This window comes from Pteropus alecto, unplaced genomic scaffold, assembly GCF_000325575.1.
Source record: "Pteropus alecto unplaced genomic scaffold, ASM32557v1 scaffold33, whole genome shotgun sequence".
Lineage (NCBI taxonomy): Eukaryota > Metazoa > Chordata > Mammalia > Chiroptera > Pteropodidae > Pteropus > Pteropus alecto.
In genome coordinates, this window is record NW_006435762.1 from 4819596 (window position 1) to 4846009 (window position 26414).

The 26414-nt window shown below is 40.1% G+C and overlaps 1 protein-coding gene across 1 annotated transcript in view; it reads right to left on the bottom strand.

The window, feature by feature from the left end:
• Window positions 1-163: 163 nt before the first annotated feature.
• Window positions 164-26414, bottom strand: part of NCEH1 (neutral cholesterol ester hydrolase 1) — a 58692-nt gene continuing 32441 nt past the window's right edge. Inside the window, 4 exon segments of the mRNA XM_006910839.3 lie at window positions 164-3299; window positions 5706-5877; window positions 23330-23399; window positions 25519-25747. Of these exon segments, the coding sequence (XP_006910901.1) occupies window positions 2682-3299; window positions 5706-5877; window positions 23330-23399; window positions 25519-25747 (1089 nt within the window). The 3' untranslated portion in view covers window positions 164-2681.

The window sequence follows — 26414 nt, forward strand, 5'->3', positions numbered from 1 at the left end:
GTAGAGCATAAACTATTTTTTATAAGAGCAAAAACTAGAAGAAAATAAATTCACCCAAAACTAAAATACCTTCAACATAAACTCTGTAGGCTTCCCATAGGAGTTCTTAGCACTCAGATTTTTGGTCGTTTTAGCTTCTCTTGTATCTGGTATCTGTTTTTTGTGTATCATGATTCACAATTGTTATTATTCTAAGGTGAATTTCAAGGAAGATCTTCAAGCAAGGTCAAACGTAGGATACAGTGCAAGTCATTACACAAATTATCCACATATGTAAAAGTTTTAATAAAACTCAAGTATTTAATAAAAAACTGTGCTTGACCCCTGTTTTCTTTCACTCACTTTTCATCCAAGAAAACCCTTTAGGGGTCTGTAATCATTTATTGTCTATAAATTACTATAGGATTTGGCTTGCAATTCTGGGGGTGGGGGGATGTCATTTTAAGGAAGTCTCTGCAGTTATTATATTTTCTTTGCTTTAATTAGAGGTAGATAACCTCAAAATGAGGTCCAAGCATTGGTTCTTCCAAAGATGTCAAAAAGAATAATATTAAATGAGGAGGGTAAGAACTAAAATCCCAGTTTTTTAGAACTAAAAAACTACCACAGAGTAAGAATCCCAGTTTTTTAGGAAAAAAAAAAAAAAAATCTTTGATAATGCATTTGCCTGTGTAAATGGAATAAATGAACTGCAAAAAATTTACTGAAGAAGAGTCAATACAATTTGCCAGTCTGACAAAAATGGTTGGAATTTATAGTTGAAAGAGACTTTATAGATCAAGTGGTTCAATCCTCTAATTTTAGAGGAAAAGGAAAAGGCTCAGAGATGCTAAATGACTTGCCTGAGAACATTAGCATACTAATTTGTATGATTATTTTTATATTCACACAGGCACACACACATACATACACTGTTGCATTTACTTCTGTTTTGTACATAAAATGCTACTAGTTTATGCAATAAATGAAAAATAACTGCAAATTTTCATTTGTTACTTCATGACAGAAGTGAGAAATACCCATCTTTCAAATGAACGAAAGGTTCTACTTTCTTCTCACTGATAAATTTATTGTATCATTACTTGGCTGGACTGCTGCTCTCTGCAGTCCCTGGAAATAGCATGCATTGGGGGAGAAGTGAGAGTAGCAGAAAGGAGAGCAGAGGGACTCAGCTCACATCAGAGCCGGAGTGTCTTATTATGCCAAAGATGTTTGCACTGGCAGTGAAGGCTTTACGTCAAATTAAACTTGGGCTATTGGAACTTCTAGACTTGGTGGAAGGATATAATGAGGGTGTGGGCGCCAGGAGCCAGCGTATGCCTTTCTTCTGAAGACTGAACTAGTGTCCCTCTAACTACAGAGAGTAGAAATGAGCAGCGTGTGTCCTGCTTCAGCTATAAACTATAAACTCAGATGACTTTACTAGGCAAAGTCATAGTTTCTAATTATCTTAATTTGTAGATGCATATGAACATCAAAATATTTAGGTCTAATGTATAGCAGTATTAATAGCTATTTTACTTTTTCCATAAAAGTACATATACATATTATTCTAAGGTAATTTTTTAAGCCCTAAGGTAGTTTTTTAAAAATGTTATTTTAAATATTCATTATAGACATTATTCTGAAAAATCTTAAGTCTAGCTACATGTATTAACGTTAAATAACTTTAAAAAATAAACAATACATTATATATATGAAAATAGCCCCATTTTAAAGCCATGTAAGTGAAAAACTTGAGTTTTCAAGAACAAACTGGACCCTCTACAGGTAGTTTTCATAATTTTAAACTAATATTAAATGCACCTTCTTTCTGACTGTGCCAAATATATACACACTGCTCTTGGTAATTTATGTCAGAAATATTCATTATGAAAAGCATAGGTTGGTTCATTTGTCTTCATTTGTCCTATAATGGGAAATTTATTCTAAATTTAAATAAATCTGACCCAAAAGTTCTCTTCCAAGGAGACGGCACAACCAAAAAAACTTAACAATGTACAGATATCCAGTGCATGCAACCTTATATTTTCTAATAATAATGGTAGAAAGTAACTTTCAATTATCATCACAGTCCAACTGGACTTACAGATAGCTATCTCATAAAATTAACACTCTAAAGGAAGAAAGTCATTTGAGAAAATTGTCCTTGCTAGAATACCTTTGCTAAAATTCCCATAGGAAACAAAACCATCCATCCACAAAGGACAGAGGGTGCTTGGTACTCAGTACTGACCTAGAAGCATACACATTTAACTGAACAGTGCTCTGAACTCAAAGTAAAGTCCAGCAAGTTAAAGAAGAGCCCACATTTTTCTTAACTCATTAATGGTCACTATCATATCCACAGCTGGAAGAATTTCTTCCAAAAAGAACTTCTTGATGAAGGCAAGACCCACAGCTATTTCCAGCTCCTTGTCCTGCTTTCTGTAGTGGCGGTTGGGTATTTGTAGTAGTTTGGTTAAAACAAAAACAGAGAGACTGGCCCACTTAGAGAACCAGATTTAGAGATTTTTGCACTTACATTAATCAAATGCATTTTAAAAAAAATTAACTTAACATAAAGCAGAGAATAGAGATTCCATAACTCACAAGTAACAGGGGGAAATTGGTTGACTAAAAGTGCATATCTTTCCAAAGCAGATACAGGAGGTTGAGAAGAGCACAAGCATTTTACTCCTTTACAGGTTTCGATCCAGCCACTCGATATAACTATTCTTAGTCCGGATTCCCACTGCAAAGTTGGTGGGCCACCTGGTGAAAATCATGCACCCATGGAAGCCATCTTCAAAATAATCAAGGGTCACTTCTACATCTGCACTCTCCAAACGCTTTGCATACATGATCCCGTCGTCTCTTAGGACATCGTGCTCACATGTCAGAATATAGGTCTTTGGGAGATGCTTCAGGACTTCCTGGTCTGCAATGAGCGGGGCAGAACGAGCATCTAGCAGCTGAGGGATCTCCTGGAGGATCCTGGCATCGCCGGTGGTCTGCACAACAGGCTTGTAGTTCTTTGTGATGGAGGCAGGCAGGAGGGACGTCCAGTTTAGATGGGCCCTGAGAGCAGTGGCCTCTTCTTCATCAAGTGAAGTGTGATTGTTAACTACCATTGCCTGGACAAAGTCATAGCTGGCTTTGAAGTATTCTACCCAGTACTTTACCATGGTGTGACGGGGCAAGATTGGGATGTTCACATTTTGCTGATAGGAGGGTGTGTTAAAATCTAAAGCTTGAAGAACTGGATAAATTAAAGCTTGCACTTTGAGCTTCTTTTTCAGGTTGACATCTTGACTAAACTGGAGAAGAAGAAACAAACACATTTTTTCATATTGCATGGCTCCTTTTATAGAAACCACATCTTAAAAAGCAGTTTAATGCATACTTTGAATCAATCAAAGGGATACGGTTGTAAAATTTCTACTAGGCATGGTATTAAGTAATATAGTTTAAAAAGTAAATAATTCCCCATCACCACTGGCTACCAGCACCCAAACAAGCTGCTGGATATTTGCTAAGAAAGATATGATGTCTGCAACTCATAGTTTTGAGTGAACGCATCAAAGGTACATGATCTGTTAGGTCTTTAAACCCTCATCAACATTTCACTTGCATCTATCTTTCGGCACTTAGCACACCTTGATGAATATTATGGATGGATAATGTGTGAACCTTTTTTAGTTTTTATTCCCTGCAAGGCCCAAAAAGGCAATGGCTTCCTAAGGAGAAAAACCAGTCTGACTCCTCCACAGCAGAGGGGTAGGAAAGCTAAATGAATAGCCGATGGGACTCCAAGTGTTTTAGTAGGACCTCAGGGTATTTCTTCTGATAAGCACTTAGTTTTTATGCTCAATGAGAGAGTCAGAATTTAAATACTGCTGGCAATGTGCCCTGCATTCTATTTAATGAGCATGTGCCCCAGAGCGAAGTCAAAAAGGGAGTGGGAATGGATTTTCCACCTCAACAGATCTCAATTCCCCCGTGCCTCCCCCAAATGTGAATATGCTGTCTCATTTTGTAATTCTAGTATCTAAAATGATATCTTTTTCCTTTAACATCTAAAAGACAGCTAAGTAGCTCAGTGGAGGCAACTAAACAATCTTCAAGGTAACTTTAGCCGTATAATTTTGTTTCACATTAGCCTTTATAACCCATCCCCAGGGAAGATGTAACTGCTCTGTAAAAGCAAGAGGAAACGATCAATAAAGAGTACTACTAATATGTGCCAAGAATTGTACACATATCATCTCACTAAATCTTGGCAACAACCCTGCATCAGATGACATCATTCTCATTTTCTTATCAGAGAGAATAAGGAGTTTGCCCAAAGCCCTGTAGCTTCCAAAGGGGGAGCCTGGATTCTATCTCAGTTCTGTCTGGTTTTAAAGCCTGTAATGCTCTTCCTGCTGCACCAGGATTTTCTTTGTATCTCATCCAGACATGAATAGCAAACCTGCCAATGCCAAGTGGAGAATCAAGTTCTGTAATTATAGCAAAGGGGAAGAAACCAGGGTACATCACAGATAAAAAGGCAAATGCTACTTGAGAATACCCAAAGAAATTCAGAGGTGAAAAGAAAGAGATGCTATTCTTAAGTTATTTGATATGTTAAACAAAAACCTTTGCAGCCATAAGCTTTTCTGAAAGGAAGGGTTTGTTGAGCCATATGCTGGCCAGAAAAATACCAGGTCCTGGGGTTTGCAATATGAACTACCAGCAGCAGTGGTAGGTGGACAGGACAAACAGGTGTGCTCTCCTGGAGCTGACAGGCTTCTTTCACACAATGGGTTGGAGGAAGAAAGATGTAAGTTGTTTTAAAAGAATTTACACTGGCTATGGACTAGGAGGGCAGGAAAAAGTGAAGTGAGGGAAGTGCATAGTCCATGAGGAAGAAATATTTCCTACTTCTGGATTATTTGTGGGAAATGGTTTGGAAAGTTCATGCATAAGCAGGATGCAGTAGTGTCTGATGGCTGCCTATTTTTTTTTAGATAGCCTCCTAGAAGTTGTTTCAAAGCCCTGACATATTTTCAGGAATGTGAATAGTTTGTTTGTTATTTTTGGCCAAAGACTCTGTTAACTGATTAAACTCTTACCTCCTCCTTCTACCCCTCCAGCCTGCCGTAATTGAATTTATGACATCTCAGAATTTTTCTCTTGTCAAATCCATAAGAGGAAAAAAATGTACTTATCTTTGAGTTTATACAGCTGCCCCTAATCTTGTTTTCAAAGAATTTAAGCAGGTAAAGCTCAGATTAACTTGCATTATTAAATTTACAGTGGCTGAACCATTTAATATTTTCTTTGAAATTAAAAAAAAAAAAAAAATTAGGAGACCCTTGGAATTGGAATTTAAGCAAAACTACCTCATTTTGGAAGTCCAACATGGAAAAGGAGAAGGGGACACTTAATTTCCATGCATTCCCAGAGGAGCAAGGGTATGCTCCAAAATGTTAGTTCTCTTCTCACACTGATTGTACTCAAGGCCTTTACAAGGACTCGGAGATGATACTGCTCTCAGTAGCCCCTCTTCCTACTTCAGAAATATTGCTGAGAGCTCTCCAAGTTCAGTCATCTAAATAATCTGGCCACCTAATGACCAGCTCCCCTGGCTAAGCCTTTGCCACCTGTAGTGGAGAGGGTGTTGGTCTTTTGGATCTTATCATGCACCCCCCTACCGCCAGCACCCCAGAGCAGTCTGTTACCTGTTGGCACAGGACAGCAGCCAAATTCCCACCAGCACTGTCGCCAGAAATGCCAATTCTGCCTGGGTCAACTGAATACTTCTGTAAGACTTCTGGCTGCAGGAAATACTTTGTGGCACGTACAACGTCGTGAATTTGCTCAGGAAAATAAACCTTTGGAACTAGCCTGTATCTGTGAAGACAAAAGTTGTATTCTTTTAAGGACTTTGCCAAGTCTTTACTGGCCATTTAAAGTTGAGGGGGAAACTGGTTCTTTTGATGCCAGAAATAAACAGGTAAGGAATTAAAATAAAAATAAAAATAGATCATTCATTTTCTTGCAAATCAAATGCTTAGCAAAACTTCAAAGTAGAAGGCAGATGTCAATTATGAAGAAATGGATTGAACCACAATAGATTTGGAATATTATTTCTGGAAGTCAGTGTTCTATTTGCAACATCTCTGGGTTAGAAGGTGACTCAGCAGCATTAACCACTTCATTGGTTTCGTGTTTAATCAGTTGATATGGTATTTTGCATGATTTATTTGATAAATATAGTAAAACTGTACTCTGAAGAGGTCAGGCCAGACTGACACTAAATCCATTCACTTCCTGGAAGTCTAGGACTAAAATGCTAGTTGTCAACCAGTAAAAAAAAAAAAAAAAAAAAAAAAAGAAGCCAGGTATCCCAGATGGCCCAGGGAAGGCCCTCGGGGACACTTCTGGAGCTTCTCCTACTGCCCCATTTTGCAAGATCGAGTCCCCTTTGGAATCCTACTCTGTACATTAATGAGTAGGATACATATTCCCTTAAGAGTCCCAAAGAACCCTGGTTTTGTCAAATGTTCCATTCCTAATAGCATCTTACAAATCCGTATTGGGTTGTCAGTCTCAGCTCAGAGAACCCTCTCAGTCTCCACCCTCCTTCCTTGCTTATTAATCCTCATGTATCCTTTAAGCCTTACTTGAGGGTTTGGCCTCCTCCAGGTGGCCTTCTTGACTATAACTCCACTTCCTTCTAGGCTGAGCTAGCCACCATTCCTTGATACTTCTGTGTGCTGGGTTATGTTACTATTTTTATTTATTATCTTGTCTTAAAATGATTTATGTATTTCCTCTAAAAAGCATATTCTCTGTTATCAGGGGCTATGCTTTATTCGTCATTGTGTTTCCAGTATCTATCAAAGTGCTAGGCACATAATCATTCATCCTGTAAAACTTTTGTCGGTATTAATATACCTTCATTTTGCAAATGAAGAAACTGAGGCACAGAAAGTTTACTGATTTGTAAAATAGGTCTAACACAGATCAAACTAACGTAGGAGAGAAACTAATTACTTAATTAAAATCTAGTAATCATTAAGAACTCAGGTCTATTGGTTTCCATTTTATAATTAGCACACTTAGTCTCAGACACTAATTTTTTCTAAGCTACTCTATATAAGGCCATTTATTTCCCTCATCTAAAATCCAGCTAGTTAATTAACTATCTTGGCATTCAGTGCAAGTACAATCAAATGGACAAATATCTGTGAAATGCTTTGATAAGTAGTAAATGTAGATTTGGTCATTCAGAAATTGCTACATTAAAAAACTCCAAATGTAGTAAAAAATTTAATAGTTGCCTTATAACAGATAAAATAAGTTTTATAATTTCTTTCTTATTTTTTCCATCTGTGCTGATCAATTAATCATCCAAAATGTTTTTTCTCCTGTTGATTTTCACTATGTCTTAAAGCTGCGGCTAAAGGATTCCACTCTTAATAATGGGTGAAAGGAGTAGGATTACAACCTTTTGTCCACTAGGTGGAGACATCTCACATGATTTCATTTACCCCCACTTCTGGGGCGAGGTCTCAATCTTTTACCTTCTATATTACTAAACTGAACCCTTAATTCTTCCAATCAAATAAAAACGAATGCAATTTATGACTCAAGTAGTGAAAATATAAGTTATTTTGTCTCAGCAAGATTCCATATATCATGATAAACTGTTTTCCTGGTGGTGCAGGAGGTCAGAACATAGTCTACTACTACACACACATGAATTAAATTTTCAGATGTTGTTTCACAAAAGGTCTTGCTGACTTTGAATAAAAAGGAATTGGTAATCTAAAAAAAATGCTACTACCTCAAATTTTGTCAGTCAATTAATAACTGGCTCAGATAACAGAGTAAACATACTTAAAAACCAACAAGTTATGCTGTGAGTCTTCCTGGTACCCTTAAAGATCTAGCTCCCCACTTCTCCCCTTACTTTTTATCAAGCTGGAAACATTCTCTAATTGTGTTCAATGAAAAGGGACACTATTTTCACAGACTGGAGAGTAAAGTGAAACTAGATATTTCTGAGGTCACCTAATGTAAGATGAGCCAAGCCTTCAAAGGACCTTGAAATTGACCTGAGGACTATAACAAAAGTCACGTAATATCTTCATAGACACAGAAAATTGAGAATCAAGAGGAAATTTGTGAGTAGTAGAGCCAAACAGCATGCATAAATATTTTCATTTGTTGCTTTTGTTCAAAGCTATGTCCCTGCAAAGTACTGAAAGAGAATCCTGCCTTTTTTTTTCTTTTAATTTTAAAATTGTGAAAGCACCTGATGAATGCATGGCAAATATAGTCTCCATTTCCCCAACTCACTGCAAGGATAATGATTCTGCGATGCCAGCTTTTGCTTATGTATTACTGTGCATGCCTCCTACTAGAAGAATAAAATTTAGCGTAAACTCAGGAATGAGATGTAGTCAGTTTAATAAATACATACACTCTATAAAAATTATCTTACTCCTGCTAGGTGAGGCACCTCACCAAGTGCTCTACAGAGGTGTTTCCCTCAAATCTCAGAGCAAACCTGTGGGTTTAAGAATAAAAAAACGAGGCTCAAGGAGGATGTGTACCTTGTCTACAACAGCTAGTAAGCGGCAAAGATTCGATCTGAATCCACAACTATTACACCCAAGTGTGCCTTGCCTTTTCAAAATATGTTCATTCTTCAAAACTCACAGCCTTTTAAATGTGTGCATGTGTGTTCTCATCAGCTTACCAAAGCAGTGAATTCTCAAAACTGTAGATTTCTGGCATCCCAGAATATCTCTCATGATTTCAATGGTTTTGCAATATTCTCAAAACAAACCACCTAGCACTGTGCCTGGGTACACAGTACATCTGGTGGATGAAAAAGGAAAGCTGTAATAAATCACAAATTCCTAACTGAGTAGGTCATGGTGGGTAGTCACGCACCAGGCCTATAACTTCTTTAGTAAAAGGTTTTTAAACAAGTCCTGTGCATTGTTCTTGTGCATCTAGGTTAACACACCTTTGAAACGCCAGAAGTAAGAGCCCTCAAAGGTGTGTAACATCTCTCAAGAGAGCACATAATCTTGTTAACTACCCTATAATCTCACCCCTTGCCCCGCCCTTGCTTTCTCCCGCCTACTTGTAATCTTAAATTCCCTCCTTAATTCCAAATGCATAAAAGAAACTGCAAACTATCCCTCTCTGGAGCACTTGCGATCTTGCTTCCTGGCAATTGTCATCAGTTATGGCTCAAATAAACTTTTATAAAAATTCTCTATGGATTTGGATATTTCTTATATCAGTAATTTTTAATAACATACTTTTCTTTCTTCCAAACAAAATTTTAAAAGATTTATTTCATACCTTTCATATATAAAATATGTCATATAACACCATATGTAGTCAGAAAAGTAATAAACCATATGCTTTAAAAACATAAAAAAAGAAATTGTTCGTAAGCCACCTGAAGACAGGCACACCTCCAAGGACTCCACTTCCTGTATTCTATACACTGCCCAGAGTTTTTCAGCTCTGGACACACTGTAGAATAATCCTCAGAGCTTTAAAAAACAAAACAAAACAAAACGAAACAAAACACTGATGTTTGAGCCCCTTTACAAAACATTCCAGTACATCTGATCTGGAGAGTGGCCCAGAATATCTATATTTGAAACAAAAATTCCTCCATGTAAATCCAATGTGCTGCCAAGGTTCAGAAATATCACTGAATCTAGCCACATTGTCACTTCTCTGAACACGTCTTGTTCCCATGCTCAGCGCATTGGTCCCTCTCTCCATCCCCTATGTCCTTTCCCCAGCAACTCCTCAACATTCCCATCCTTTATGTCTCATTTCAAATGCCACTTCTTTCATGAAAGCTGAGAGTCCAGCCAAAAGTAACTCTCCTTGCTTGGGAAACTCAAAGTCTTTCTGACACCTCAACTTCCTCTAGAAGTAAAAGAAAATCATAATTCTACACTAAAGATTTTGATGAATACCTACCTGAAATAAGCAGTACCACTTCTATGACCTATTACTTTATTACCCACTTTATTGACAGTGACCAGGGAGATGGAGCACTTCAGAGAGACTGACAAATTGTTCCTTAAGACAAAGGCAGATGCTGTACGCAGCCTGGAATTAAGGAGAAATGTTGAGTTGTTCCAAGCCTGAGGAAGTTGAAGCCCTGAATGTCACTAGTGCACCAGAGATATTGTAATGGATTTTCTCCCTCAGAATAACCTAACCTGAAAACACTGTGTACAAGCTTCTGCTGTGAGCAAGGGCACTGAGTTCTCTTCATATAGTGCCAGCTAGGTGAAAAGTACATGTGATTTTCTGGAATGAAATTATACTCCTATTAGAGGTGAAATAAAAACTTATTGTTTTTTTTTTTTTTTTCTTTTCACCATCTTCCAAGGAGTTCAATAGATTCATCTTAAGAATACAAAAAAGGTTAATATTGTGCTCAGTCATAGAAAATAATATTTTCAGTAGAGGTTATCTGAAACAAATCAATAATTACATCCATATTGTGGTCTCTGTGGGAGACATCTCCAGAGGAAGAATCTATTTATTACTCTAACAGGTAGATGATTCCTTTCCATTAAAAGAACATATAAGTGGAAGGATTGTGAATAGACAATTGTTTCTCTTTATGTTCTTACAATGTGATTTGTGCATAAATTGAGGAAGGGTCTTCCTTTCTGATTCTACTCTCAAAATTGGTCCCTTGAGATAATTTTGACTACCAGCCCTTCAGCAAGGGAGAGCTGAGATTAGCAAAGGCTTGGCTAATTGGGTGAGAATAACACTTAAAAGAAATAACAGGTGTCAGGATGCTTCACCAAAATCCAGAAATGATTGAGCCTAGAATTGTGATCCATTCCAAGGATGTGATTCTCTGATGCTCTGTTCACCAGGCAAGACTTCCCGAGGCATATCTCCTTACACAGCTTTGTTACAGGAAGCTCCCCAGACTCTCTCTGTTTATCTAACCGCCTCCTCCCATTCAGATGCAAACCTCGCCTTTAACCTCAAGGGTAAATAGAGAGCCAGAGCATTCCCCTAGGTAGCTACAGAAAAACCCAAGTAGGCTTGTTGCCACATCCTTCTGGCCTCTTTTCTCAGTGTCCTTTCAGAAGCTAAATATAGCTTTGTAAGGTTCCAGCGAGGGTGGAATTGGGCTTCCCAACCTTTGTGTGGTTTGCGGTTACAGGTTTTTTGTAGCTCCGGGACAAGTTTTTGTAAAGCACCAGTCACCTTCCCCCAACCCCGCCCCCTCCCCAGAAGTTCTAAAAGACCTAAACCACAAGAGAGAAACCAGTGGATTTTTATTAGTAGAAACTGGAGCTAAGAAGACATTAGTTAAATATGTCAAAAAAGAAGATAATCATTAAGTTAATGAAAGTGAAGAAGATAAAACAGCCTACTTTTCAAAATAAGCTACATTATCCTTCTGTAGTATTGAATTATTTGTGATGCTGGCGTTTGGGTTTGCTAAAGTCGGCCTGGACTGAGTAAAAGGTAAGTTTTGAGCAAATCTTCCCTTTCTTGGCGGGGAACCCTTGGAAATTTGGTCTGCCCGCCTTCCAGGGCTGCCCAGATGGGAGTGATGAGTGAAGATTTCTCCGCTCAGGACTCAGGCAGGAAAAGGAGCAGAGGGAAAGTCACAGCTTGGCACTGTCATTCCATTCTTTTTCAGAGTCTTATTTTGACAGCTATTTATCAAGATGTGTGTCCTATTGTGCCCTCTCAAAGCACTGTGATTTTGTCAGCTTGTGTTGCAGAAAAAGCTCCAAAATCAGACCAGTGAAAAACCAAGCAGTAACTTGGAGAGAGGGACAACTCAGGTTTATTACCACAGTCCCAGAGGAGCTAGCACTCTGAAGATCTGGGCCCCAGCTCAGTTGCTACATTCCTTATATACAAGATTTTTACACAAGCTGATTGGTCAGTTTGAATTCCGACCCTTTCAAACAGCGGGAGTTGCTATGGTTGCAAGTAGTAACATTGATGGAAGGGCGGGAGTTGTTATGGGTTACTAATGGTTACAAATTGTTACAGGAAGCAGGGAGCTGCTAAGGTACAAAGTGCTACAAGAGGCAGGAGCTTCTAGGGGTACAAACAGTTATATTCATTACTTAGACAGGTCAAGCAAAGTGCAAGTGAGCTCTGCAAGTGAACTCTTGCTTGGAGCAAGCATATTTACAGAAGCAGAACAGAGAGCTAGTTAGCATTTTGAATTATATTTTTCTTCATTTCATTTTCCTCTTCATTTCCCCCTTCTGATGCCTGTCTAAATTCCTTATAGGGCATCACTTTTTTGATCTCCCTCTTGATCTCCCTGGATCAGAGACCAATCATTCTACTGCATAAGGATTTTAGCTGCATTTTTCTCTCCATTTTAGTTTCTATAAAGGAGGTAATCGATTGATCAACTAGAGGCAGCAGGCAAGGCAGAAATAGGATCCGAGGAGGAGGAACACTGTTCCAACTAAGGTCTTAAGACCTCTGAAAGTTGAGAATTACAAAATGGTCCATTGATTTTGGTCTACCTGAATCTGTTTACAAAAATGAGGTGCCAGGTACCAAATCCGTGCTAGTAAATTTTTCGATAATGTTCTTCTTCTTATTATAAGACATGAAGTTTGCAGAAGATAAATCGCAGTGACTGCTGCCTATCCTCATATTTGCTCTTATTAGAATTTTAGGTCTGCCTCAAGATACCATTTTTTTTTTCCTACATCTCCCTCCTGCACTCTCAAAACTTCATGACTTTAGACTTCCTCTAAAGAAGAAATCCATGAACTTTAATATGCCTCACATTACATAGTTAGGCCAAACAAATTATATGCGAAACTAAATTCTGACAAGTATGTACCTGAATTAAGAAGCTTTCAATTACATTTTAAAAGATCATCTGAAAATTTTCATTTCAATTTACAGACTACTCAATAAATCAGACCATTATGAAGTTAGTCATTAAGCTGCATTACAATTTAGTTAAAACTCTAGAAGTTATCAATTTTATTGAGTAGACGAATTAAGAATTGCTCTTACATTTTTCCTAGACAAAAATTTATATCTGATTGGGATTTTTACTCTAGTCTGGGCCAGCATGGGTCCATCTGTCCATCCTCCCCTGTAGACCCTCAAGGCTACTCTTGTTTAGGAGTAGGGGTGGGGTCATTTGGGTTGTAACATACATAAAGTTGATTATTTCCTGGATCACATGCTGAATATTGAGTTTGCTTATAGGTACAAGTCCCTTTCTCAGTTCCATGGCATTCATAGTAGCTATAGAAAAGTTAAGTAGTGGAAATCCTTTTACCTCCTCTGGTGACATGGATACACAGCTCACAGTCCTTTGCCTTAATTTCCCTCCCTCCCAGTGTCCAATTATTAGGAGTCTCACAATGAAATTCCTCAGGCTTTGGCCATGCATGGACTAGTCAGCTTCCGGTTTACGGCTGCAGCAGGGCACGTTGTCTTTCTCAGGTTCAGCTTACGAGGGTTAGTGGGATCCAGCTGTGCCATCCATGAAGGAGTTTCTGCGGGAGGCAGCGGTAGATCCTCAAGCTTCTGCCATGCATAGACTGACCAGCTTCTGGCAGTGGCCAGAGCAGGGCCGACGATCTCAGGTGGATTTTTGCTGCCTCCGAAACATGATTTGGAGCGGCCGATCAAGAAGAGGCTCTGCATCCCAGGTCTCCTGTTTTTCTGGAGATGCCGCTTTCTTTACTTGGGTATGGTAGATCCATGGGGGTAATACCAGCAATTTAATAGTAATGGGAGTTGCTAATATAACAACATGAGGGCCCGTCTAGCTTGGCTGGAATAGCTCCTTCTTCCAATCTTTAACCTATACGTCATCTCTTAGCTGAGGAGGGGGTGGACCTAATTACCTAAAAGGACAGGGGCTCTTTCTAAAGTTTCCTGAGCGATGTGGCGGAGGATCTTCCCTAAGGCCTGAAGGTGTTGGGACATTTCTAGGTCAGCTACTAATTTAGGGTCTCCTTTTAACTTCCTTATCACTGGGAAGATTTCCTGTATTGGATTTTGAAAAGGCAGCAAATTAATCTAAGGTAATTTAGGTTTCCCGACAAAGCTTAACTAGTGTGGTTCCAAGGGTCCAGTTCGTGCATTCAGCTTTCCCTAAACTCTGTGGCCTGTAGGCCGTGTGGAGTTTCCATCTGTTTCCTAGAGCTTTAGGCAAGGTCTGGACTATCTCAGACACTAAGGGAGGTCCATTGTTTGATCCTATAGAGAGGGGTAGTCCGTATCTTGGAACAATTTCCCTCAATAAGGCCCTGGCTACTTCTCTTGCTCATTCAGTGCACGTAGGAAAGCCTTCAACCTGTCTGGAAAAGGTGCAGAACAACACAAGCAAATATCATGGCCCCTGCAGTGAATGACTGCCATCTTTGAAGGCTTCCAGACTGCCTCTAGCAGTTGGAGGATTTCTCCTTTGTTCTCGATTTCTTTTCCTCTTGCTGCCAGCAACCGCCTCCCCCCACCCCCCCTCCCCCACCGCTTTAGAAATGGCCTCATGTATGTGCAAGGTAGTAGAGACATACCTTGAGTTAGTGTAGATATTGACCCATTTCCCTTCAACCTGTCGTAGTGTCTAGATGAGGGTCCATAGTTCAGCCCGCTGTGATGACCAGCCCTGTGGCAGGGCCTCAGCTCAGATTACCTCGTCGACAGTTGTTACTGTGCAGCTGGTTTTGCGTTGTCCTTCATGGATGAAGTTGCTCCCATCTGTGAACAATACTCAGATGCAAAGCAGCCCCTGATAATGAGTTCTTCTAGCATTGGTCAGCCATTTATGTTCTTGTTTATTCATTAATGCAGTTACAGCATGGGAGACCTTTACATTTAAAGCTGAGGCCTTATATAGTGGCTTGGAAATCTCAGAGAAATCTGATATTTAAATTCAACAGAATTCAGCTGCCCCTAGGAACTCACGGACTCCTTTCTTGATGTTTGGCTATGGTATTGAGTGTCCACTGTAAAAGTCATTGATTGGCCCCCCCTACTTTTATTGTGGCCATAGGCTGCTGGGGGTCGAGGATCAGGAGCCCGACTGTTCCTAATCTGATTGTTCCTCAGCCTGGCCGTTGAGCTCTTGGATGACTGGCTCAGGCTGGTATCTTCCTTTACGAGGTGGATTGAAATTCTTTTGGCTTTTCAGGTATTCTTCTATGATGAGGGCATTCATTTTTCCAATGGCCGGTTTCTTTGCAGTAGGTGCACTGGTCGCAGCAAAGTGGGGGTCTCCTTCTGGTTTCTCTTTCTTCCATGAAGGAGCCGCAGTCTGTTGTTCTGGACCTGGGTTCCCCAATGCAGCTGTTAACAGGGACACCTTGTGCTTCATTCTTTTGTGCCTCCTGTTTGCGGTTCTCAAACACCTTGTTTGCGACCCCTAATAGTTAGGTTTGTTCATCTCAGCAAAGCCTTCTAAGTTTTGAAGCTTGCGACAGATGTCAGTGAAGGATTGAGCCACAAATGTCGTGTTGACCATGAGCTGGTTCTCTTATGCTTTGGGGTCAAAAGGGATATATACCCGGAATGCCTCACATAGTCTCTCATAGAACTCTGTGGGCGACTCCTCTGGCCTCTGGCCTGTCTCTGCTGTTCTTATCAAGCTTGTAGTTTTCCTAGTCCCAGCCTTTTCTCTAGCGGTGTTGCCTGCTGGTCGAGGTCACTGGTTCTCGCCCTATGGTGGCTTTGCATTTTTATCGAAGACTGCCCATCTCCATCTTCAAAGGTATTTTTGACTTTCAGCAAACTTGCCGGCTGCAATGTTAGTTGCTCATGAATCTTTTCTCTTGCTGCTCTTTCAGCAATAAAATCCGAACAGTAAACCTCTATCTGTGCCCTAAGGACTGTTATGGCTTCTTTGTTCTTCAACTGCTTTCAGTATAATGGCTAATTTAGACTTTTCGGCATCTTTTCTAGGAAAATCATAGAGAGTCTGTACATATTCCGATGAGCTTGGATACCTGGGCACGGGTTCTATCAGGGTGGTAGTGTTCAGGTAGTGAGTCTTATAAAACTCCAGCAAGGCTGGCAAGTGGCCAAATTCCTGGTCTCGGATCTTAAAACAATGGTTGGGCAGTGAGTTGATGATGTAGTGGGAGACCCATGAATTCTCGTACACAGACAGTACATAGTCCCTGGGATAGGTGGAGGAGTCGTAGACTAGAAACATGCTGTGGAGCTGGCCTTGGAGCTTGGCCTGTGCCTCCTGGCAAGACATTGGCCCCATATACCAGGTGGAGTGATCTGAGGAGTTGAACTTGAACCTGGCGGAGGACATGGTACCGGGCCGGAGCTCTGGGGTGCATTGGGGCGGCGAAGGTACTGATGGTAAGGGCCTGTCTGGCAATTGTGAGGAAAGTAGCTGCGCAGGGACTGACAGAGCCACTGAGATATACGGCAGTAGGAAGACAGGTTCTTCCTTGGGGTTCCCTTGGTGGATTAATTTCACTGACACTTTCTTGTTTTTTTCTTGAGTCAGTTGGGCCACAGACACCTCATTCTGTCCACACCTATTTGCGCTGAACTGGACCCAAGGGAGCACTATAGTAGTGATCTGCAGCCATGTGTCTACATATGGCCACTGGTCTGGATATCCAGGGGTCCCTGTCACTACCTGGTCTACTGCCCTCACTGTGTGGAGATCTAGAGTCCCTTCCGAAGGCCAACCTACCCCGAAAGTGGGCCATTCAAGCTCACAAAGAGTAGGAAGCTTTCCTGGAATCAGCTTGACTCCATAATTCTCTGAAAAGCTTCCTTAAAATTCTCCAACACACAATCTAAGACAGGTGGCTTAGCGGAACTTCCCTTCATATTTGCAGGGAGCTTCCTTTGAAAATTGGACGCAGAGGCCATTGTTAGTATATTCTCTGAAGTTCCAGAAACCTGGTTAAGGCAGCATAAAACACTGAAATTATTTTGATGACGTACAGAATCCTTATTTTCTACTCAGAAAACCTTTTCATAACAGTAGTGGCAGACTAATAATCTATAAAATATTAGAACACAATTCCCATTTTACATCAGTTTACTTTTGACATTTAAATTTTCAATCTTGTTTAGCTTAGTTATGTAAAATTTTCTCCTCAGAATCTCTTCACAAACTTTCTCCCACACTTTCCTCTCACAAAATTTCCTTCGCAAACCTTCTACTACTTCCACAAACCTTCTTTCACACTTTCTTTACTCCTCCAGTTTGCCTCTTTTCACTCGTTCAGAAATAACCAACCCTGAGGCAAATACCTTTCCTTCAATTTCCTTCAAAATACGTCTCCAGACCTTATTCTCTCTATTACACCAAAAACACTTTCTCTTCTTTCCTTTTGCTTCCAACCCTTCCTTTCCTTCTACATAGATCAGAGATACCTCCTGTGCCTCCCATGACAGACAACAATCACGTCACACGAAGGAGTAGGGGTAGGGTCGGGGAAAGTTTGGAGGGAACACCACTCGCTTCGCGGGGCTCCAGCCACTCCCCTCGCGGGGATTTCAGGCACCTCTTAGCATTGGTGGGTTAGTATAAACCCCCGACCTGGATCACTGGAGTAGAATCCTCACAGAGATCCAGTGAGACCACCGTAAGCCGTATGAGGATTGCCACGGAACCGCGGATTGGGGCTCAACTCTCACTTCGTAGCAAGGCCACATCTCAATCATTCAGCACTCATTCTCTTTCGTATAACCTCCCACCATTCCCTAACAATGTGCTCTGGAGAGCAAGCAGCCGCTCCCCTTAACTTGTGGCGGGGGCTTGGTTGCCCTCTGGAGGGTGATGGAGCTCTCTCCTTTTCTTAGTGTTGACCACATCGTCCCACCCTGCAACGGTGACACAAAGACAAACAAGGGTGGGTTCCCCCTCCACAGAAGAGACCATTCAGATGCTCATCTGGCTGTGTCCTGAGGAGCTAGGTGATGCTTAGCTGTAGCAGACTCAGCTTTGTGACTTACGATCAGACACTAATCTGATGCCGCCTTGGACTGTATGCCATTCGCCATAGAAACTGCAGAATGAGCCCACATGAACTCCATAGCCTTTAGGGGACTTTAAGGGTGCTCAGTCGTGGAGCTACAAACTCGTACCTGACCCATCAAACTGGTCAAGATGCTCATTCACTCACTAATTTACGCATCAGGTTAAAACATTTCCCTTCTCCACCAGTATGTGCAACAAGTTTTACCCTTGGCTAGTAGGGGCCTGCCTTAACCTGACGCCTCCCCCACTGAGGAGATTTTGGTCTCCTGCCCCCACTTAAGAAACCCTTGGGTCTTCCCCCACTAGGAAGACCCGAACTACTGTCTTCTTACTGAAGACTTGACAGGTGTTCTTACTCCTCTTCCACCCAACAGGCGGGACCTACATGAGGGCTCATCCTGGGATCCTACCTTGATACCTTTTCCTCCTATTCCTCTTCCAGCAGCTGTTTCTGGTGAGCTGGTCCTTCCCTCCTATGAGTCCAGTTGGGTGGCTCAGCCTTCTCATGAGTCTGGGCGCCGATTTGAAAGAGATCGCAAAATACTCGGGAGGCGCACCTCCTCAGTCGTCTGGGTTCCCCTCCACCTCAGTCAGGACAAGCCACCAGTCCAGCGGCTCAAGGGGCTGGCATGGTTGGAATCTCGCTGGGGCCTCCAAAAATGTTGAGGAAAAAGGTCCAAAATCAGACCAGCGAAAAACCAGGCAGTAACTTGGAGAGAAGGAGAACTCAGGTTTATTATGCATGGTCCCAGAGGAGTTAGTGCTTTGAAGATCTAGGCCCGAGCTCAGTTGCAATATTCTTTATATACAAGATTTTTACACAAGCTGATTGGTCAGTTTGAATTCCGACCCTTTCAAACAGCGGGAGTTGCTATGGTTGTAAGTAGTAACATTGATGGAAGGGCGGGAGTTGTTATGGGTTACCGTTGGTTACAAATTGTTACAGGAAGCAGGAGCTGCTAAGGTACAAAGTGCTACAAGAGGCAGGAGCTTCTAGGGGTACAAACAGTTACATTCGTTTCTTAGGTCAAGCAAAGTGCAAGTGAGCTCTGCAAGTGAGCTCTTGAATGGAGCAAGTATATTTACAGAAGCAGAACAGAGAGCTGGTTAGCATTTTGAATTATATTTTTCTTCATTTTCCTCTTCACTTGTACTCATCTAATTTCATGAATGAGAACAACAGAGGCATAGGCAGCACACTGCTAATAACTTTCTTAGCAGTGAACCAAAGTGAGTGCTACAGCTTTTCTGTCTACATTAGCAACATTCTCCTTTACAGCTCTATATTTTAAGTTCTCTTTGCATACTGCCACCTGACATTTGATGGAATGGGAATGAATGTCCATCCACATAAAATGGAGAGTTTAGGAGTATAGTAAAGATTTAATTAAACGTAAAATACAACTTGAAACAGTTTTTCACACCCAAGAAAGCAACATAAATGCTTTCTAGAACTTAATAGAATTTATTGAATTAAATAGAATTTGTTAAATAGAATTTGATAACTCAACATGCCTACTTTGTTGTTATCTTGCTTTTCATCTTTTAAAAAAAGAAATTAAGTCTTTTCCCTATGTTTTATGGTTCTAGTATTGTGTCTTATTATGTAAACTAAAGGTAAAAAGGTCTGCTGTTATAGCTAATCTGCACTGAACTTTATGAAAATAAGTTCATGAATATAAAATAGGACCTTCCTAGATTATATAAGTGCGTATACATCCATGTATCTTAGGTATTACAGGATAAACTTTTCCATTTAGTTAACAAATACTTATTGTACAATGAATATGTAAAATAGCATAATGTAGAAACTCCTGAGTAGAAAGCATGGCCTATTTTTTTTTTTTTTTGCCTTAAGGCCTTTACCTATACCTCAGTTGTTGGTCTGTCCCCAGAACCTTGAGCCAGTACCAGTAACATGAACCGAGGAGTTCCAACTCCTGTTGCTTGCTCCATGTGAGGTGATTCCATCATCAAGGCTGTCCCCAACCCTTGCCTACCTGCTTCCTCAGATTATAACCTTTCCCAAGGCCATGTCCCATAAGCAGAGCTATGGCACTGCTACCCAACTGCTGTGGGACTCGAGGATAAGGAGCCACTGTCTCCAGGTAGCCTCCCTGCTAAGAGAAGGTGAAATTCCAGACCATGGGTCCAGCATTTCCCCGAGGACTCTCTGGATCATCCACCCTTCTTTCCTTAGTCATCATCAGAAGTGTAAATCCTTCCATCTATCTTCTCTCATGTTTTATTCCCTTAATGGTCTCTGCCCTCTCCCCTTCCTCCAAAGCCATCTCATTACACCACCTCAGATCTCCATGACCAACTCACTTAGTCTAACCAGGTTCTTCTTATCCTTAGGAGCTCAACTCAAATATCACTTTCTTTAAGACACCTTTTCTGACCCTCCAAACTAGGGAAGATGTTACCTATTAGATGCCTCTATTACTACTTACCTTTCTACTTCACATAACTTATCACACTTAACGTGACTTGTTTGAGGCTTATTTTCTCACCTAGATTGTAAACTCCATGAGAGTAGAAATTATGTCTATTTTACCTTATTATGTCACCAGAATTTAACATAGTAACTGGCACATAATAGCAATTCAACAGATATTTACAGAATAAAAGGAAGAGGAAAGAGATGTGCAGTGAGAAGAAACAGGTTCCCAAGTTAGACCTCTGAACATACTCTTCAAGAGAAATATGATCATATGATGTTGGCTATGTCTCAACTAGAGCACAGGTTATGTGGCTCTTGGTGGCCTGGCTGGCCTGTATCCTAAGTATCTTAGCTCATTATTCCTCCAAAGAAAAGTGCTGTGAGTTCCAAACACATGTTGACAAATAAATTTGTAAGTTGGACCTTTCAGCCTATGGACTTAGAGCACTAATACTCCAGACTCACACAGGAGGGTGAGGCCTGTGTGGAGAATACTCATGGTGCTGAGTAAAGCAAGCCCAACTTCCCTCCCTTCCTCGGGCCCCTGAGGGGCTGCAACTACATAGGAAACCACCTCAGATACTTCTGGGTATCTGAAGCCCTTTTATCTCAATTGTTCAAACTGATTCTTGTGACACTTCTCTAAAATCATTAACCAAACTCAAAGTATATTTACCTAGCATACATGTCCTAAGCCTTGTACTGGGTGATAGGGAACCAGGGAAAGAAAACATGATTTGTGTTGCCACTAGATCACATTCTAGATACACAGGAAGGATTCCTAACCTCATTTTGCACATGCAGTTCAGTGACTTGCCTGAGGTCACACAGTCATGAGCAAGGGTACTTGCTTGTTGCTGTGATGACTCCCAGTTGATAAACTGCTAAATGCTATGTTGTATAGATTAGGCAAAATGGAAAGTTAAGATTAAAGCAGTTCCTTCTGTTTTAATTCTTTTTAAAAATCTTAAAAACACCTCATCCGTCCTTGAGTGTTTTATGATAAATCAAAGAATATCTGTTTTACGCGAGACAGATGCTGAAGGATGAAGAAGGTCACGTAGGAAGAGCTTGGACATGTTTCCAGTTGCTTACTTTGAAGCCCTGGAGGCCTGTGCGGAGATACCCATTGTGCCAAGTACAGCAAGCCCAACTTCTGTTCTTTCTTTGGGCCTTTAAGGAGCTGCAGATACACAGGAAACCACTAAAAGGGCCCTGCGGCTGGATCCCCAAGCCGTGGGGCCTTGCTCCATAATGGGGCTCAGCTGCTTACACAGCCCCTGTTTTCCTCTGACCAGCTGCCCAGGCCAAATGGCAGAATCATTTCTTGAATATTATTACATTATGGAACTTCTCTAAGGGCCCTTGAGTGATCTGGAAGGCCTTGCTGAGAGGGCTGGGAGCTGCCCAAAGCTGTCTGCAGCCAAGTCCACTGAGGCAGCAGCCACAAAACACTCTGTGTGACTCAAAGGCTTCTGTTAACAGGGTCACAGCTGCCCAAATGACTCAGGAGACCAGCCCTTCCAAGGGACTATGGAAGAAAGGATTCTCATAGGTCTCAGATCTGGGTTGAGGGCAAGGAAGAAATGAGCCATGAATGAGAGAGCAGCTAGCAGAGAGAGGCAGAAGGAAAGGGAGAGCTGGAAAGCTCAGGGCATGGAAAGTGGTTAATATTGCTATAACCTTGTCATCCAGCATTATAAGCTTCCTTCAACACTGGCTTGATACTGGGTCAAAAAAGTATGAGGGCCTTGGGAATGATTTGGCCTGCCTCAGTTCCCACTTCATCTATGTGACCAGCTAGCTATGTGACTTCATGTAGGTTACTTAACTTCTTGGGCCTCAATTTTCTCATCTATGAGGAAAATATTAACATATGTATCTTGAATGATTTATATGAGAATTAAGCAAGACTTTTTATTCATTCATTTCACAAATATTTATCGAATACTATCTGCCAGAAATACTATCTGCCCACTATCTGCCAGAAATGTTTCCAGGCGCCATAATCAGCAATCAATGAAAGAGACAAAAATCCCTAAAATCTCTGTCTTCATGAAACTTACATTGTCTATTTCAACTCAGTACAATAAATACATAATAATTTAACTATATGGTCTGTCAGACATTGATGACAGTTTTGGAGAAAAATAAAGCAGATGAAAAGTGGTTGCAATTTTAAATAGCCGTGTCAAGGAAAGCCTTGCCGAAAGGATGATATTTGAACAAAGATATGAAGGAGAGACAATGTATGCAATAGCACTTGCCCAATGCCTGTCACAAAATAAGTACCATATTTTTTGTATTATTACTATCACCACAATTGTTATAAGTATTAATGACATTCTTCTTAGTTTCCCAGAAAGATGGCTTAAATATAGAACTGGTAGAAATGACTCAAAACATCAGTATTAACACTATTAATAATAAGAATAATAAATAACTACATTGACTGAGATTTTTTTAAACATATTACTATTTACAAGGTATGAGTTACAGAATCTGACTCCAGGAGAATAAGTTTCCCGACTCTTGGTAATAGGAGAGATTCTCTTAAAATGCTGATTGGGTCTAAGATCTTTTTTTTTTTTTTAATAAAAGCAGTAATCAGACTTACATGCTATAGATAACTGACTGTATATTTCTCTCGATTTCAGTTAATTCCTTTTCCAGAACTTTCCAAAACTAAAATAAAACGAAAAGCTAGTTGAAGAAATTCTAAGTTATAGCAGAAATCATTTTGTGTAACCTTGGGAAAATCACCTCACTTCTCTGGACCTTTGTTTTATATTTAATTTTATGACTTGTAAAATAAGGTAACTATATGGTTATCTAAGATTCATTGTTAAAATTTTTTTCTATGATTATTATTAATTACTTACTCAACAGAGACAATGACAGCATTCAATTCCTCAGCCATTTCCATACACAATTCATCATAATATTTGATTTCTAAAAGAAACAAAGGAGCAATCACTATTAAACAAGTTATTCAATACTGTCCATTCTTAAATTCTGCTAATTTTGGATTGCTTTTATACTTGGACATAAGTTATTAATAATAAAAATAATAAGAAGCAAATGTCTCAATAGAGTTACATGTGCAAATGCAGAATTTAAATCAAGCTTCTGATAAAATGCAATTACTACAAAATAACAGAAAATCCATATTAGATTACCGTTTAACCTAACAGTTATTTCATAATGGACTACACGAAATGTACCAAATTAATTCTGATTTTGTAGCTCTTCAAATGTATGCGTTTTCAAAGACCACAGCAAATAAGCAGTTTCCTCCTTAGAACCATAAAATTTTTCTCTTTTAATACCCTTATTTGCTGTAGTTCAGGAAAGGCACCAATTTGAAGAATATGGTATTTTGTTTAAACCAACACATAACAAACTTTAAAGAAGTCTCAGCATTTCTTAGAAAGTGGATGCATGAACAGGACAAACAAACAGACTCATGGACAATAGACTAGTGGTTACTAGAAGGTAAGAAGTGGGAGAGGGGGAGAGCGAAGGTAGACAGTAAAGGGGGTCAAATATGTGCTGACAGAAAGAAATCTAACTATGGGAGGTGAACACACAGTGTAAATATACATGTCTTACTGTTAAAGTATACAGCTGAAACTTACTGGATTTCATTAACCAATGTCACCATAAATAAAAAAATAAATATAAAAAAGAAAAGAGGATCCAAAGGTTTGCAGTGGCAGAAGCAATTTTAATATGTAAAAAATTAATCCCTTAGCTGTTCTTTCAGTAAATTAAGAGCAGACTGTGTCAACAGAAAGCCAAATATTACCTTATTCATAAGCTTTCCAAAGCAGTCTTAGAACCAGAAGTTTAATAAGTACATAACCATCTACATACTTCTCTCAGCCTGAGATCTTCCTCTGGCAAGAGTGATGAGTCAAAATTATGTGGAAAAGGCCAGGTTGACTCATATTTATACCATTCCCCAAACTTATACCTCTTGGTCTCCAGTGTAATGTCTCACCTGGCAAGTGTCCAATGGTACCAACTTATTCTTGTCTAGGGCAGATACTCTATCTTATTCATTTTTACATCCCCATCACCTAGCACAGAGTAGGGTAGCCAAAGGTCCAGGTTTGCACACAACCGTTTAAGTGTTTGTGCTGGGTACCCCAGGAAACCTCTCAGTTCTAAGCAAACCTGCATCGTCAGTAAACATCTGTTGAACACATGAACAAGTCAGTGAATAAAAGAATAAATGATGAATATGGAGTTAAATGAAATGAGATTACCAGAAAAAGCAATTCTTTTTGGCCTTAGCCTCATTAACAAAATAATATGTTATTAAAAAAAAATAGAAAAAGTTGTTACTGCCTTTTCACTTAGGGGATAACAAAGCACTGGGATGAAGATTAGGATGTAGCTCCATGATAACTGCAGGAAGAAATAAGTCCCTTACTTCCTCGGTATGCTTTCTGCCGGGATGCTGTACTCGGCTGCTTGCCATTCTGAACTTGTTTTGCTCATGAAACTAATCCAGCACTAAAGATAATATTCTTGAACTTTGTAAGATTGTTTCTTTTATATTTTCATCTTTGGATTTATAGGCAGATGAAATGTTAATGAGTTAACATGTATATTCAGAAATATTTGTTCTATCTCATAGAAAGATATCTTTAAAACACAAGTTGGCAAAAGAGCTACCGATAATTATCTTGTCTTCTGGCCTAATGAAACTCCACCTTGTTTTGGTGCAGAAAGCTATTGTTCGCACTTCACAATAAGTTAGTCTACGATTCAGGTAACAGGAAATATTTTCTAAACAGTCTGCCTTAATTAATAAACAACTAGGCAAAAACCTTTATGTAGGGTATGAACATATAATTAATCATTCAAACCAGGACACTTTTGAGTATGAAAATGGGACACTACTAATAATTTCCCTGAAACAATAAGGGAAACTGGGACTGTCTAGAGGAAGCAACTCAAATGTCGCCCCTTTCTTTACCCAAGAAAGTCAAACTCAATCACGGACACATCCCTCCCGGGGCCAACCGCAACCCCAAACAACCTGAAGGTGACCAGGACATACTTGCGCTTGCCAAGGCCCAGCCTCCTCCATGGATATAAACAACACTGCGTTTCAGTGGCTCTTCTGGCTTTGGAGGGCCTTCAAACACTCTGACTTCCACACCGTCAAAGTCAGTGTCAGTCACCTTCACCTGAGCAGAGGACCATGCGCTTTTCTTGCCAACAGAGATGATGATAAAATTCAGTGTGAGTAGATGATGGCTCAGGCCCAGGTAGTGTATCAGGTTACTCTGCAGGGTGAGAGAGGGAATAAAGAGAGCATGTGTGAACTCCGTCATCACCAGAGCCACACTCACCAGCTCTTGCTATTTTAATTCTTATGAGCAATTGCTATGACACCTGAGGACTCACTGGCCACTTTTAATACAATAACAATGGTATTCACCTTTTGCTTTTTGAGCTTACAAGATATTTGCATGCATTGGATCTCCTTTGATCTTCAGATCAGCTCTGATTGGGAAATGAGACAGGTATCATCAGTCTCATCTTATCAAGAAGGCCTGGAAATTAAACTAACTTGCCATTTTCTGAATAAGTGGCAGATCTGGGACTGAAACTTAGAACGTGCAAATTCCAGGGTTCAGTCATTTTTGTTTGTTTTCTTAGATCAGCACATCATAGTTCTAATAACATATGAGGAGTGTAGAAAGAATACTTCATTTAAATGCAAATAAAGAGAGGAAAGTTTCATATTTACTGTATTTTTAAAGTATTTTTAAGCTCAAGTATTTAAGTGTATCTGGTTGTTTTGAGAGTAGGAAAAAGGAATAAATGTGAGCGAGAAAGAGCAGAGTTAACTGTGGCCCCAGCATTTAGAAGCAGACTAACTCAGACATAGCTAGGAGCTTTTTAAAAATGTGCAAAGAATACACAGCCTGCTATCCCTTCCCCCTCTGA